This window comes from Helicoverpa zea, chromosome 5 (assembly GCF_022581195.2).
Source record: "Helicoverpa zea isolate HzStark_Cry1AcR chromosome 5, ilHelZeax1.1, whole genome shotgun sequence".
Classification (NCBI taxonomy): Eukaryota; Metazoa; Arthropoda; class Insecta; order Lepidoptera; family Noctuidae; genus Helicoverpa; species Helicoverpa zea.
The window spans coordinates 7,688,131-7,704,682 of NC_061456.1; the positions used below are offsets into that span (position 1 = coordinate 7,688,131).

Sequence of the window (16,552 nt, forward strand, 5' to 3'; positions counted from 1 at the left end):
CGTAAAAGTAATTTGGAAGTGAGGAGCATAATATCTATCAATAATAATATGCATTATACCATTGCGAAGGTCGTACGTCAGGACACCGTATCTAACTTTGATTTATAACGTAATAAGGATCATTGGGGCCAATAAAAGCTTTCCCTCCTTGAATTCCGTATACTGCTCTAAGAAAGTTTTTGTGGTAAGAAAAACAACTACATCTGGACGACATCTAAAGGAAAATGGAACACAAACGTAATTCAGTAAAAATGATGGAAATAGCTCTCGCTTGTCCCATGTTAACATTGAACATGTCGACACAAAAGAATTATGAATGAGCTTCTATTTATTTCGTTTTATTCTACGAAATATAATAAAATCACTTGATAAACAATGGACGAAACTTAATATAGTTTTTGCTTTCACAGTAAGAAAGTATGAAACCTTATGAAAATAAACAAATGAAATAAAGCAATCGATTTTCCCATCAGACTTCAGTGCTTGAACTTTTACATCTTAGCCGAGATGTATTTTCTCAATATTCCGTTTATATTATGCAGTTTCAGAGGGAACTGTTTTTATTAATAAAACAACTTTGGCCGATCCAAGTGATTTTGAACTATTTCCAATTTCCTATTACTTGTAATTTGATTTCTAGGTACCTATGTACATGTTGTTTTACTTCTTGTATACTAATGTTTTAACTAATGATAATTTCATATGTAAATTGAACGCACCACTAATTACGGTTTTAAAACCATAATGATTCCATGTGGCACTTAATCGTTCTAATTAACTATTGGTGAACATTTTAAAATGAGTGTTGTGTGCAGGTTAATTACAAAATCATCAAAATTAATATGTTAAAACACTAAACTAGGCAATTAAATAACAAAATCTAGTCAATTGCGCAGTTACTAATTATTTACGATCAATTAATTAAAATTTACATTTATAATTAATTTGGTGCTGGGCCCATTTTAGACTAGGCATAACTTTTCAGATGAATAACAAATGTTAATTTACACACTGTGATAATGGGAGTTAGAATTACCTAAGATTCCTAGAATTAATTCCCGCGTGGAATCAGTGAAACTGTAGACAGAGTACGTTACATTCGCACAGTCGTCTTCAAATAAATTAACCCTTGTCTCTAAGCGCCATTAAAACGACATTTGTATCACTCACGGGCAGGAAACTACCAATCTGTCTCAGTCAGTGCCAATTGGTGCAAACACATCTCCATTTTGGTCCAAAACCAAATTTGCCCGTTAGGCAACCACCGTGTTTTGCTGGCCAGTTGCTAGACATACTGTGTATTCTCTCCAGCAAAGCATATCTGTTTACAATCAATCGTAAAATTAGGTTCTGTAACAAGTTTCGGGGTTTAGTGAGAAAAACAAAAGAGCCTATCGTGATTTCTCTACTTATTGGAATCGGTTTTATTCGATAAAGTTTTGGGGTCTGCCCTTGAGCAAAAATACCCATCTAGGTATTTTTAGTATGATCACAATTTTGTTACAACAATTATATACCTAAGTATGTGGATAGGTAATGTTTAATTATTTTATAATTTACTTTACACTGTACAGTGTAAAGTTAAGAAACTATGTGTCCAAAATCAACAAAGAGCGGCAACAATACAACTAAACCGGTCACGCTTGGCATGCGTCCAGCCTGCCAGTCTACAGTACAATCACTGTGATTGCTAAATAATGTTATTAGCAAATAAATAACCGCACAAAACATTATTTTTGTGGAGGAAATGGTCGTTGGTTTTATTTAGACTATTCCTGCAGATCGTTTAGTCTAAAATGTATGTCTAAAACAATGAGAATGAATTTTTATTCGTGTGAAACTTTTTACGGAAATACAACTAGTTTCATGGGTTATTTTCATGGTTTGTTAAACTTTTGCGTTTCCCGGCGCCAGCGGGAACAAAATGTCCCCAGCGAACATAAGCGCTAGTGTTCCAAATGTCAGGAAATTCATGGCAAAACATTCAAGTAAATATCGGAAATTATTATTATTGAAGAAAGGCAGGTAAAGTTTTGCTTTTACTCGAAGCAAGAATCAAAACTTTACGTTTTATATTGTTTCTTCTTCAATTGATTGCTTTCGCTTTATGTTTACTCTTTATTATCAACTTTGGTTTACTTTATTGATTTTAGTTTAAAAATAATTCAGGCATATTATCAAAACATGACATATTATTAACATGCGGATGACTGCAAACTGATGCCATTCTAGTTTGCATAATTTAGTAGGTATTAGATGCTATCTATGACCTCATGGCGGATCAATAGATAATGCAATTAAATACAGAATACCGATCAGCCGTCGGTGATTTGCCCCCATCACAATTTGTTCGTGCCAGGCTTAATCTAAGAGCTGATACCTCGGCTATATTAATAGGTTGCCTGCTAATTACTTAATTTGGCACACATTTGGCTTTTGGTAGATCGGTGCAGATAATGCCGTGTCAGATAACTTTATTACGAACTAATTTTAGATAACGATTTCAGTTGGCTAGTACTTTGCGTACGGTTTAATAGTGGAAATTTGTTACGTGTGCATTAGGTACTGACAGACCTATTTAATGTGTAATTTTGTTCTAGATGAATATATAGGCACTAACGTGATTTATTGCAATTTACTGGACGCAATTCTAGCGTTAATTGAAAAACCGTATAACAGAACCCACTAGCCCTGTTCTCTATTCAGTCTTGCGGACACTAGACTAATGAGGCAGGACGGCAACATATGCTTCGGAAAATATCTTGGCTCTAGTAAGACTGTTGTAGGATAATGTAACATTTTTTGTTCCACATTAGACGATGCCTTCGCGGAAAATATAAAGCAACGTACTTTCTGGGACGTTGTTACAAGTTTAGCCTTATTTAAGACGCTATTTACTTAACTCATTTTCTATCTTGCAATTAATTACTAAGCCAAAGATGCATGTAATCCTCATATGAAGTTACTTAGCTCGGCTTAGTTACGAGGCCTTCTAAGTTTTGGCCTATCTTAATGTCGAGACCTGACTTAGTCTTAAACAAAGGCAACGCGGTCGACACAGACTTTCCAAGTCTCCACATTAAGTTGATTCATCAATCTTTCATTCGTGTGCACCCAACCTTAACAAAAGGTTTACTTTGTTGATTAATGGAAACACCAAAAAAACGGTCAGAATGAAATTATTAAAGTTTCTCGTTAAAAAGGTTTGGTAGCAGGAAATGGAAAGATTTTTTTAGAATTCATGTTCATAATAGTGCTTTAGGTCTAAGAGGTTTGCCCAAAGTATTAGTGGGCTTCGTTAACAATTTTATATCTTAGGGATACCGCAACAGGCTGGTGTGAGTTTGCTGAAGACTTGACCTTTCTCCGCTTTCCTAAATATACTAATGCATATTAAAGACTAGTTTCCAGATATCTTACTATACTCGAGGTTTTAGCATACCATCGAATGTTTTATTCAAGGAATAAATAAATGCTGAAGTATTTATTTGGTTTTTATACATTATTTACAGCAAAAAAATGAATAGATTTAATAATTTCGTCATGACTATTGTTGTGATGTTTGACGAGTATGCTACATTTTCGAAGCACCTTTGATAAATCACATACTGGTTGTGACAACATAGTGGTTGTTTTACCAATGATTTAAGCGCCGCGCGTGACTAAATAAATCGTGTGTTATCGAGTTATACAACCGTTAATAGAAACAATAATATCTAATCAGCACCAGCGGAAAGGTATAAACGATTAAAGCTGCCACTCGATAAAGCAGATGGCATTACATGGTTTTAACTTATTATTTCACAGCAGATAAGACAATTTCCTATGAAATTAAAGTTATTTATACTCTTCCGCTGACTAAGACCGTAATTGCTATCTTTCAGATATAGCCTATTGTTACCTAATCGTTACTCATCCAATTACATGATAGCTGAAACAAACATCGCTCGACCACCTTGGTTAACTGAATAAACATAACTAAATTAATTATTATATCCCTTTTATCATCAATATTAGTAAACGCACCAAAATCTTAACGAAACAAATTACTTAGTAAAGTGATCTTGGCAGCTACGCAATATTGGGTTAGTGTGTTTCGGGGGTCCGCAATGTAATTCAATGAAGCAAACAGCAGCTCGGGCCCCTAGCTATACACACAGGCCGAACCCAAAGTCATTGATATCTCGTGCTAAAGTGTCCGCATGATTGATCGACTCCGCGGCTTTCCTTTCAAGCTTACATTGATATTTCATCCCTTATTTAGCTTTCAAGTGATTTGTACATTACTTTCTTTGAAATCCTGTATGTAGGCACAATATAAGTATATGATGATGTCGTTACACAAGGTTTTATGCTGCGTTCGTGATTGACATTCATTGAGCTGCGGGACAGCTATTCTAGCTCGAATGTCATCGTGAATTCTTGGCCCGCACAATAAAATTAAGTGTACGCCTTCATATCATATCCATCTCAGTTTTACGATTGTTCTATCCTCTACAAACGAATGTATTATGGATGTCATGAATATATTTTACTGCACTTTATTCTGCCTGAAGGTCTATTTCTAAAGGATTGTTCGAAATGAATTCGCCATTAAGGGGGAGTAATGAAGTACTGGAGTTGCCATAAAGAGGGCCCCTAGTTAAATTAAATTGGTCATCAAAATTAGAAGGAGCCTAGACATGGGCTGGCGTTTGCGTGGCACGTTCAAGAGTGTGTATGAGCTGCAAGTTGGCGCCACTGTAAAGTAGGTAATTGCACAACTTGTGAACGTTTCCAGAAACTTGTGCACGGGGTGAATCTTCCTACATCTATTTAGGAACGTATCAAACTGTGTTCTAGGAAACACAAGTAAAGCTTAACCACTGTTAAATAAATTAAATCGTTAGAGCTTCCTCAGTTGCTCTTGGTTTGAACTTTAGCTATTTATTATTAGACACTGACATGATAAACAGATATGTCGCATCAGGCACAATAAACAGACGCGTTTTTCCTAGATTTTTTTCATGTATTGTATGATTCAGTTTATGTGTTAGTTAAATGTATTTTTTGTTAGGTATATGGGTAGATAGGTAGATATTGATGTACGTTTTCATTAATTAAAGTCCTTCTATTTCACAAATGAACCTAATGCATTAATAAGCCTCGATGTATAAGTTTCCTCATTCCGTATAGAAAAAAAAACAATAGGATGGAACCTATTCAATTATCATGCTTTGTTCCCTTTGGACTGAAAATAGAGGTCTATTCGATATACAAACCCTAGAACACTGGACCAGTACAGCTTATTAATATCATTGTTTTAGCCTACCTATGTTCGTATACATACGCATGTAGGCTTCATTGTTGAATTCTGCGAAGTGCCCTAATGAAAACTACCTTTAAATTCTACCTATGGTTCGGTACTTATAGGACATTCAGCCTCAAGCCTTTCCGACCTTCAAAAGTGCATCTATATCATCCGAACTTTGTTCAACAGACTGATAACAAGATGATTCACGATCTGTTGGCTGACTGTACGACGTTTTGATAAAATCAGATATAAGTTTGTTACAATTATTGATATAACTTGAACGTAAGTCTGCAGATAGAAATCAATATTTTGACTCGAAGTCGATATGAATCGCAATGAGTCAGAACTGCAAATTAATGACATAACCAAAACGAGTGGTTGGTTTACCTACTTTTGCCTGTTGCTGTGTAATCCACTATATCTACCTACAGCTTAAAATAAAATTGCAAGAGGATGTTGCCTTACTGATAAAAGGATTTTAAAATATAATATTTATTTTGGTATTTTATAAGGCACGACCATTTTACAAAATAACCAAGTTTTCATTTGTCCTCTATCTACATAGTGCAAAAAAAATTACTCAAAGGCTCTCATGGGTAGTACGCACCATTCATCAAGAGAAAACACTTGAATATTGACATAATTATACATGATATCATATTAATACATCGTAACTTTACATTATCTATTGTGGATGGAGAAGTCAACACAATTTCCGTGTGTTATACTTTTCTCTTGGTAGGTATCTTCATAAGTGCGAATCTATTAATCCAAAATGGTACGCAATTGTCTGTTTTTTTTAATGTTAGTCTAGTATAATGGTAGTTTTATTGTTATTAAAGTCAGTATCATGAACGCTTTAGCCATATTGTATTATTTGTAGTTAACTCACCTGAGTTGCCACATTATTTAGAATTACTGATGTATTTGCGTTATCATTGATTGAGCCGTCAACAAAGCATATTCGATAATTGACTCGCGCACAGTGGTGTAACACCACCTACGGCTTTCATAGTTTATTTTGTGATAATCACTTGGTTATGCAAAACAACAATCTAGATGCATATTACCCATAAATGTACCATAATGCGGCACAGTTATCATAAAATTTCATTTACCCGTTTAATTATACACTACAATAATTAATAACTATGCACTTACAGCGATTTGGTGATGTAATAAACTAATTATTAATAATGAAGTGATTATGAAGTTATAGTTTACAATCACAGTGTTATTAATAAGACATGATTCATGAATATATCAATTGCCCAATTACCTGTTTGCTAAATTTAAAACGCAGCTAATCTAGGCTGAAGATTAAGATTATTTTTAGATTGAAGATTAAGGAACAGGTGAATCACGATATTTTTCAGAAGTGAGTAATTTATGTGTTTTTATTTTTACTCACTTTTATGTTGGTTTTAATCCCACGCAGAGGCAAAATATTTACATTATCTTCCTTGCCCAAGATCACACAGTACAGGGCCTTTGGGAGGTTCACGTGGAGTCGCAGTCAAAACACGAAAGCCTTGTGGGACAACTTTAATGTAATGGTGAGACGTTATAAATTGTGCCTAACCTATTTACGGTAATATTTTTCCAAGATATTTTCCAAAAAATATCAACAGAAAACCTTACGCGTTGTAATGTTATAATATGGAGTTTGTCTTCAAACGTGTCTCGTTTATATTCCTTATTTTTTATAAACAAAGGTACCTTCTAATTCAATTTCCATACACGGTAGCTCCGCCAGCATCGAAAACACTTGAAGCTTTACTTACCGTTATAAGATTAGAGTTCCAACAAACTGAAATTCAGAGAGCTTCTAAAGATTGCTACCATTCGCACTCGATTTTCAGTCTGAACGGAATTAAGTTAGAAGTTTCGTATGTAAATAAAATTGGAAATTGCGATGACGTCACGTAGAACCCGCACAATTCTAGTCTATCGGAGGAATATCTAGTTGAATAATGGGGCTTAGGAAGTCTGAACTTACATCAAATGTAATACGAACTACATTTCTTGTATTTGTGCAAGTATTGGTACGATAAGCGTTAAATCCTAATATTTATGGAAGCGCGCCTGAGGTATGAGGCATGTTTGATACAGATTAAATGAGTCAAGGAAAATGAAGTTTAGCGAAGGAACCGAGTGTGTTTGTCTGAGCTCTTTTACGTGCCACATTTTTATTTCGGGAGCTTCATTGACTCGAAGCCTCGAAGTTCACTTTATAATTTAACGATAACATATTAGATTTTCTTAAACAGTTTCGTTAATTCCTTTTTTGATGATGTTGAATGTCTACCTACTTAATGTTTCGTTTTCTAAAAATGTTTTCAATTTATTTATTCACTGTATTTGCTGGTTCCCGAACAACGTTTTGGAGCTGACCAATGCCCAGAGGGAATGTAGGCCAGACTAAAATGTTGTTTGCTCTGACCTCATCTATTGTTTCTCGCTACAATAAGAAAACATTTTTATCAATGAGACGGTAGTTTGATCAATAACTTTTCAGAAAATTTTCAAGGAGAAATAAAGGCAATCTAATTTTTGAAATGAAGTTAAAGTAAAATCACTGATCATTAAAACTCTTTGAAGAAATTGGAAATGTCATTTTTCAGTTTTATATAGCGCAACTACACAACACTCTTCAGACAACTTCATGATGTAAACATAAAAAGAAATAGGTACTTACACATATAATAATATTTCTGAGGAATCTGTGATTCTCTATTCTCAATAATGAAAGATCTGATTTCTCTTTCCTATAGCTCAACGATCAAAGTTCCTTTGTGAAATCATTTGTGAGTACCATTTCTTTTTTATTTCATTTTAAGTACTCGTATCATCGTCTATATATTGGATGATTGAATACTTCATGCATCACTTTGTACAAATACTCGATGTTCCTTATGCTTAATCGACCTGTAAAGCATTGTGTATGTCGCTTAGGTAATACAATTTCATAACACTGAATATGAATCATTTTTAAATTTTAGTAGGTATTACAATTCACAAAGATTAATATTTAAGTATAGAATATTTTAGCACTTTGTACTTTTGTACATAGGTTACATAGGTATATTAATAACAAAAATATTATCAAATAATGATTTAAATCCTTATCACTTCCGTGAAACTGTGATATACCATAGTACGTCATACTCATAGTAGGTACAATTGCGGAATACATCGTTGCCCTCATTTGACTGAAATAGGTTTTCGCACAGGATAAGCAGCATCCGTCTAACGTTATCAGATCAATTTGGAAGTATAAATTGCTAAATCGTTTGCATCCTCACATTGTAGATGATCACTCTTTGTCTTACTGTAAAGTGACATAAAGAAGTTAGATGACAATACTAGTATGTAGGTCATGTCATGTCACTCAACGATGCCACGCGGAAACGAAAGAAATTCGTTCGTTGACCTATGTATGCCTATGTCTGTTACACCCGCGTATTTATATTGCTATCACACTCGCATGTTGGCTTCTTGAAGAAATACATAGGTCAACGTACGGAACTATTTAGTTTCCGCGCGGATTTTGATGAAACTTAGAAAAATATAGTTAATATGCTATCTTATAGGTAGGAATAATATAAACGGCTAGCTGTATCCGGGTAATCCGGGTAGTGAATCCACGGAGTGCGCACGTAAATATTAGGTATACCAAAAATGAAAACGATTTGGTGTTAATCATCAGAAAATAAGTGGCGACGAAAATATGAATGCTGCATATTTTACCTCGTTACAAACCACACATTCAGATGAGGAAAATGGTCAAATTAAACACCTTACAACTATTGGTTTAGCGCTTTGTTGTTTTTGACCGTTCATATTTGATTATCGAATCAAAATATTAATATTACGATGTTCTGTTCTATGTGTACCTATATAATACCCAACATTTATTTATTTAGTAGGTATATATGTCACATATCCTGTGTTTTTGAAACGTGCGCGAGTGGTAGTAATTTGGTATAAGGTCGCTCGCCTCAGGTACATCCACGTAGGCGTATGTCAAGAATCCTCGATATGTCTTTGAATGTTTCACAAACACACAGGTTTTTATTTAAATCTTTCCCTTCAACTCAAACAAAAATACCTAGCTTAGGAATGATTCCGTAAAATCGTAACACAAATCCACCTTAACATAATTTGATGAAACGTTGATTGTAAACCAAAATCATTCAGGTACCTAATTAAAATTATTTGATAAATCAAAATCTTTGACAAAAAACATTAATGATGATTGATCGATAATTATCCTAAAATTCTTGGAATCTTTACAGATGGCAAAAATATAAATTCACGAACAATACACGTGCCGAATAAAATTGCTTTCATTTCATATGAATCTAGATTTTTCCTGCGGTTTTGGCGAAGTACCCACTCGACGTACTCGACTAAAATGAATCTATTTCTATTTCAAGTATCAATGTTACACCCATACGTACTGGGTTTTAAATATTAATCGGTGCAATCAATGAAGTTTATTTATTTATTTTACAGTTTATGTACACACACAGAATACAGACAAGAAGAAAAATAGAACAGATAGTGCAAAGGCACAGCTTAGAAGTTCAAAAGGTATAATAACGTCGAAAATATGTTAGCATTCAACTAGTTTACGGTAAAATCATTAATTGGATACATGCTGTACCAGGGTGGCTGATTTATCTAAATAAAATAGTTATAAAGTAAATATGTCTTCCAAAATTACCTAGTCGGATTTAACCTAGCTATTGACTCTAGTAAGCACACTGACTTTAGCTGAACTGTTGGTTTCTATCTGTTTTAGCTGACCAAACTTAGGAACCTACCTAAGTTTGGTTTGCTAAAACTACTAAGCAATTGGGGTATTAGCAACGGAGTAAGTTAAATAGAATTAAATCTATTTTATATCTACTAAAATATCGTAGTAATACTAGACTATTTAATCAAGAAACAAAACCTTTTATTTATCATGTTACCTAACACAATTCAGAAAGCCTTAGATACGCGACTTTTTCTAGAGCCCTCATGCTTATACCTACAGAACAGAAAAAGGCTAAAATAAATAACTTTTATCGCCACGTCAAGACCATTAAGGCATTAACTCAAATAGAAGAAAGACAAATAAAATAAAAACAAAACTAAAAAGCTACGTCGTGTTACTTAATAGTTACTATTTATTCTTATCTAAGATAAAGTCTAAATTCAATCTCTTTTTTAACGAATTCCATAAATGAGGCTTTCAATTTGACCTGTAGGTATGTACGGATTTTTTTTTTTAATCCTGAAAGTTTCAATAAGCTTTTCTATGCACGTGCAACTCCTCTCACGCATTTAGCTTTTCAGTACTTTCAACAAAAAAAAAAAAAAAAACAGTTTGAGTCACAAATAGTTTTTATTTGTTTACCAATTTTTTTCACACGACATCCGCAACACAAAAGGTACGGTAAACAAATATTAATAAATATGAATTACAATATTGGGTATTAGAATAAAGGGTCATGTCATCATTAGCAACTAATTGAGTTTATATTTTTAAAATATACACATGTTGCTTTACGTTAGCAAAAAAAACGTTTGAATCCGGATGAGTTTATCTGTTGTTTATTTTAGACTATTATCATGTCCGATAAACATCGGACATAAGTCCCATAAAAACTGATACAATCATCTTTTGATAAAGCATGTCGCTTTGAACAGGTGTTAAATTTTTAAAATATTTCAGGTACCTACAAAAGCATAAATCCCTTTTAGGTCGTCTCCCTTGAAAATAATGACCTATTTGAATATATAATTAAGTTTTCATTATAACAAACTTGTATGGTATCGTGCTCGAATCATCTCTGAAATTAATGTATTTTGAAATTGCAAAATGTAATCACAGTCTGCACGACAGCAGTATGATTTAATTATTCAGAAAATGAATTGATATTTTCACACATTATATAGTATGCTAGTAAGTAGTTTACAACAGTGTATTCATATGGAAAATAATTATCGAAACTATTGACTAAACAAAAACGATCAAAAACTTTAAAATAACTAGATAAGTATTACGATTTTATCCATAACCAGTTATTTTCCATGAACAAAACATATCCTATGCTACTCGGGAATAGTCTAGCTTTCCAACAGTGAAGGAATTTTTAAAATCGAATCAGTACTTTCGGCGTCTTATAAGTATATCTGGTATTTCAAGAATGAAAGAATTTTTCATATCAATTCAGAAGTTTCGTATTATAGAATCCGAAGAATTTACTTCTTTATTGTATAGTTTTATATAGATTTACTAAACCAGTTATTTTCTTTTTCCACAGGTGTTCGAGGTCTTCACAACTTAGAGATCAACGTTCCAAACGCAGTGCTAGTAGGAGAAACTGTAACTTTAGAATGTAGCTGGCAACTAGAAGATGAAGAGGCTCTATACAGTGTGAAATGGTACAGAGGACGAGAGGAGTTCTACCGGTACATTCCAAAAGAGTTGCCACATACCAGAGTGTTCCCACTGCCAGGAATTGAAGTAGATGTAAGTAAAAGAATTGGTAGTAAATGCTCTCAACTACCTATAACGATAAGCGAACCATTTTCAGTTTTCAAATAGCTGATTTGAATTATGGGCGTTTGTTTAAAGTTTAGTTGTCATTATAGTTTAATGATGCAACTCACCCTTAGGATGACATTAAATTCATTATGACCATTTTAGAGTATATTACAATTTTATAAGTATTGATTTACAAACTTTCCCTCTGTTGAATCCAGTTGAAACTCGTTAATATAATGCTTTACAATCGTTATTGAATACCGTCCTTAATGGATATTTAGATAAACACGAAATGATTCTACCATAATTATGATTCCCTTTCATATTTCTTAAATACATACTAAAATAAAAAGGCAAAAACTCTCGTTATGGCTCTGCTAAATGCAAACAGCATTAATACCGCTTGCTTTACCAATAGAAAAAGGAAAAAATACGTGAAGCCGAGATAAATTAGAAACGGAGCGAAGAGCTTTTACGGTACTTTATAAGTAATAAAACAAGCAACAACTTAAAGTTCATTTTCATTACAACATTGGCCCTTCACGTATTCGCTGTAGGAACAAAACAAAAACTTTACTAACATACATATGAGTTACAAGACAAAAGTCTGTTAAAAACAGAGTTTTCGTACCAGCGAATTTTCCGCTCGATTTTAACGATCGACACATTCTTTGCGACAAATAATCTGTCGCGTACCTACTTTTTACGTCTCATCGTTTGAACCGTGTAGTTGTAGATTTTGTACTAAACATCGCAGGTTCTATCAGTTTCCTGAGTGGAAAATCCTCTAGTGTGAAAGCACATTATTAATTAAGTATGTAGTTTACATTTATTTTCAATTTCAAGCCATTTGGTTTCGTGACATTACTTTAACATTATCTTTACGTGCTGACTAAATTGAGTTCGTGTAATTAAGGTGCGGCCAATATTATTCTGAAACATCCGTGAGCATTCTGAGTCAGCTCCACAATTCTTTAGAACAGTAACGATATCAATATTTTATTAACTCTTTTTAATTTCAGGGAATGCATGTAAGTAATGTGTTTCCTTCATTTCATTGCTTTCTATTATTCCCGAGTGCACTGCGCTAATAACTTAAACGAATAATAACCTAACTTGCATGCACTTTATTCCGCATTTGGGGCCATATATCGTCCCAAAGTCTCAAACATCGCATTCGGGAATTCAAGCAAATCCATTCTTTAAAACTTTCCAAACAAATTTCATGCTCGATGCTGATAAAGCTGCAGATACAGCGTGTAATTTTAAAGATTTAAATCTGGAAGGAAAAGCACTTATGTTATATTGAAAGTCACTCGCAAGACGTTAGTTGTTAGGAAAGGCGTGAACTACTAAACGTCGGCAAGTTGATTTATTAACACTCTTCTAATGGATTGTTTATTTTACACAAATTTTGTTTTAACAAAATAAACGCATGCAGTGTGATTTTCGAGAAACAGCCTATTGCGCATTCAATATTTGACTATTGAATAATGGCGCTCATTACGGTCGACTTTTGCCCGTTTTGATTATTATGATAATTTTATTGCTGGTGTAATATATGATTCAACCTTGTGCTTGTATGAATTATATTTTAATAGGAACTTTCATAAAGCACCAAATAGCATGTCTGGCATAAAAACACCTTATTTTATTTTTTGCTATTATTTTGCCTGGTCATTCTCATTCCTAGTTATTAAATTCTTAGTTGCAGGTGCGAGATAAAGCAATGCAAGATCTAATCTGATTAATAAGTCGGCACATGGTTGTAATTATCCCTAGATTAAATAATATTTAATAGGATAATAGTCTAAGAGCAGACACGCGCTTTTTGAGATAAAACTATCACATAGGCGCAAAACAAAAGTATCATGAAAAAACTTTGTAAATGTTTGAATATGAAAGTAGGCGAACTTAAATATGAATGTACAAGGCACAAAGACCAAAGGAGCTTATCAAATTGCTTTTCTTTCTCCGTTTCCTTCAAACGGTACAGATAACGAATTTTCAGATTATTTGAGAATAATTTCATTAACTTTACTTTAATGTAATATGCCTCCAGACATTTCGCGAGACATTCAAATAGTCAAAGAACAAGGAGGCTTACTTTTATTTTCGTGTAATTTATTTAATCTTATAGTCACATGCGAAGCTGCTGAGTAAGTATGGTTTCCAGAAATTGACTCAAACGGAGTGGAGTGTGATTGTCATTTGTAAATCAGTCAGGTGCGGGCTCTCTTTCATCAAAACTTTAACTCTCTTTAATTAACTACTTTATTATGTCAAATCATAATATCGTCCACAATTTTATATGGGTGTAAATACATGCACTGACTGCTGTAACGTATATTTGATGCATTTTTTCATACATAGACGTCCAAGATTCCCTTTTAGTTTTGTTGGCTGGCACAGACTGTACCTACATATTTAATACAAAGAGTAAATAAGTAGTCTGAATGAGAATACCGAATTATTCAAAAGTAAAGTTATTGAACTAATTACTTAGTTTAATATTTATGTGCTTTCTCAGACTTGGCGATAGCAAGTTTTTAGCTTAGAACAGACCTAAACTGTCTAGTCTAGTTATTTACTATGAATAAGCTCGAAAATAAACAACAAGTTTTTATTCTCTATCTACGTCAGCTACAAAAATGTATTTTGGATAAACAACAATTTGATAATTAAAACGAATATTTAAATAATATCAGATAATGTACCTACGCAATTATTATTTTAGTACGTTAGTTAATATCCATAGTACCTACTCGTGGTAGCTCTAAATTATTGATATAACAATGTTAATAACATGCCATGACGATCATGGAAAGTCAGTTTCACCCACTGCCTCAGTCTAGTGGTTTCACCCACTACTCGGGAGAACCACTTTCCAGACCTGGGTAAAAGTAACGCACGTCCTTTATCAGGCTTTAGATTAAGTATCTTTGCACCAAAATTGAAATCAGTTCAGTAGTTTTGGTGTAAAAACCTGGCAGACAGAGTTACTCTCTAATATTTCTTGTACAAGAGATAATACATATTTACTATTTTAATACCCTAGCTCCAGTTTATACCATCGTATTTGAATTAATAATGTGGTATTAATTAATCATTATCAGGTGACGATTGATCAATCACAACACGAGATAAGCAGTTAGTACCCGGATGTTTCGTTAGATAACATTAAATCACATGCCTCCTCGTAATAAATAATCTACGTTATTCTAGAACTATTTTTGGGGTTCCCGTTGCACATCATTATAACTTGGTCACAACTCATAAATAGATACATTCCGTATGTTGTTACTTTTTCCTTTGATACAGTCGTTATTCCTGTTTTATTGTGTTTGCTCGTCTTAATGAATCGCTATTAATCAGTGACCGTACACATTCAGTGACCCTAAATCATTAACACCTTTTACAACGTTAAAGTTCAGAAAAAGGTTCTAAACCTATTTTAGACTTTCGCCTCTATCAACAGAGGTTCGTTAATCTGGGACTAAAAAGTTACGGACCCTTGACGAACGATCCCGACTCGCCCCCGATAAACTAGGCACGAATTATCATAATGAAATATTCATAATAGGCGGCTAGATAAAAGTCGGTGGTAATAGTTGTATTAAAAATATATGATTATGGACGTAATCACTGCTTTTCGATAAAAAGGGAGTACAAACCATAATAACAAACGATATTGTGCGGAAGCCGTATATTGAGTCGTGTCGCCTCTCCTAACTTTGATGGGATGAGGCTTATAAATATCTTTCGAAGATGAAATAAGCAATTTCGAGATGAAGTGTGACGTATTCCGTAAGACTTCTTGAGACACAAATAGACATAAGCAAAAAGCCATTTGTGTATACTTTGGAAAAGTATAAACTTTGGAGCAATATTTGTTCCATTATCGAACTTTTATCAATGCTTGTCACTAACAGTTAATTATTCCACCGTTTGTAGAAACGTACCTAAATGTGTCACGTAAAACGAGTTATTTATCATTGTATCTGTATTAAGTTGTGTTCTATATTAAGTGTAATATAGTACTAACAGAATATTTACAGTCCCTCAATTACTCAGACACGGAAAAATTGCTAGAAGTGTTAAAATAAATTGCTGATCTTAGTAAATTATGTATAATTAGAATGTTATAATTAAGGAAACTTTGCCCCTGCTTAGTCTAATAATTAAATAATTATGTAATATGTTTATGTTGTTAAAATTATATCCGACAATACTTCTGAGCCTTGATGGCCTGAAACACAGGTTTAAATAAACCTAGTTCGGGTGGTCCCTATGTTTAGAATTAGAACTGTTTTTATTTTATTATTGCCTGTATGTAGATATTAGCCTAGATTAACTTAGTTTATCCGAATGTTATTATTAAGACAGTTTGTTTTACCTCAACATCTGAGACATTTAAATTACAAATTCATGTGACCTATGTTTCATTAAATAAATTTTTATTTTTTATTTTTTTTTTTTTTTTATATTTAGTTTGATAGACGTCACTATCAGGCACACGCGATAAAAGTAGCGTAATGGAAAAACTATTGAAAATTCAGCTGATGACAATATTTAGGCACTGTCAATTCATTTGAAATTTATGTATGAACTGAGTGCAGGATACTATAAAATCCTGTTTTAACCGCTAGCGTTGAAAACTGAATCTGTAAAATATAATTTTCATAGAAAACGAAATTTTAAACCCTACTTTCATCGAT

The 16,552-nt window shown here is 33.3% G+C and overlaps 1 protein-coding gene across 2 annotated transcripts in view; it reads left to right on the plus strand.

Annotated features, from left to right (window-relative positions):
• LOC124630383 overlaps positions 1–16,552 on the plus strand; it is a 45,982-nt gene that overhangs the window by 15,272 nt on the left and 14,158 nt on the right. For both annotated transcript variants that reach the window (XM_047164264.1, XM_047164263.1), the window contains exon 3: positions 11,611–11,819. In XM_047164264.1, the coding sequence (XP_047020220.1) occupies positions 11,611–11,819 (209 nt within the window). The remainder of the gene's footprint in view (positions 1–11,610; positions 11,820–16,552) is intronic.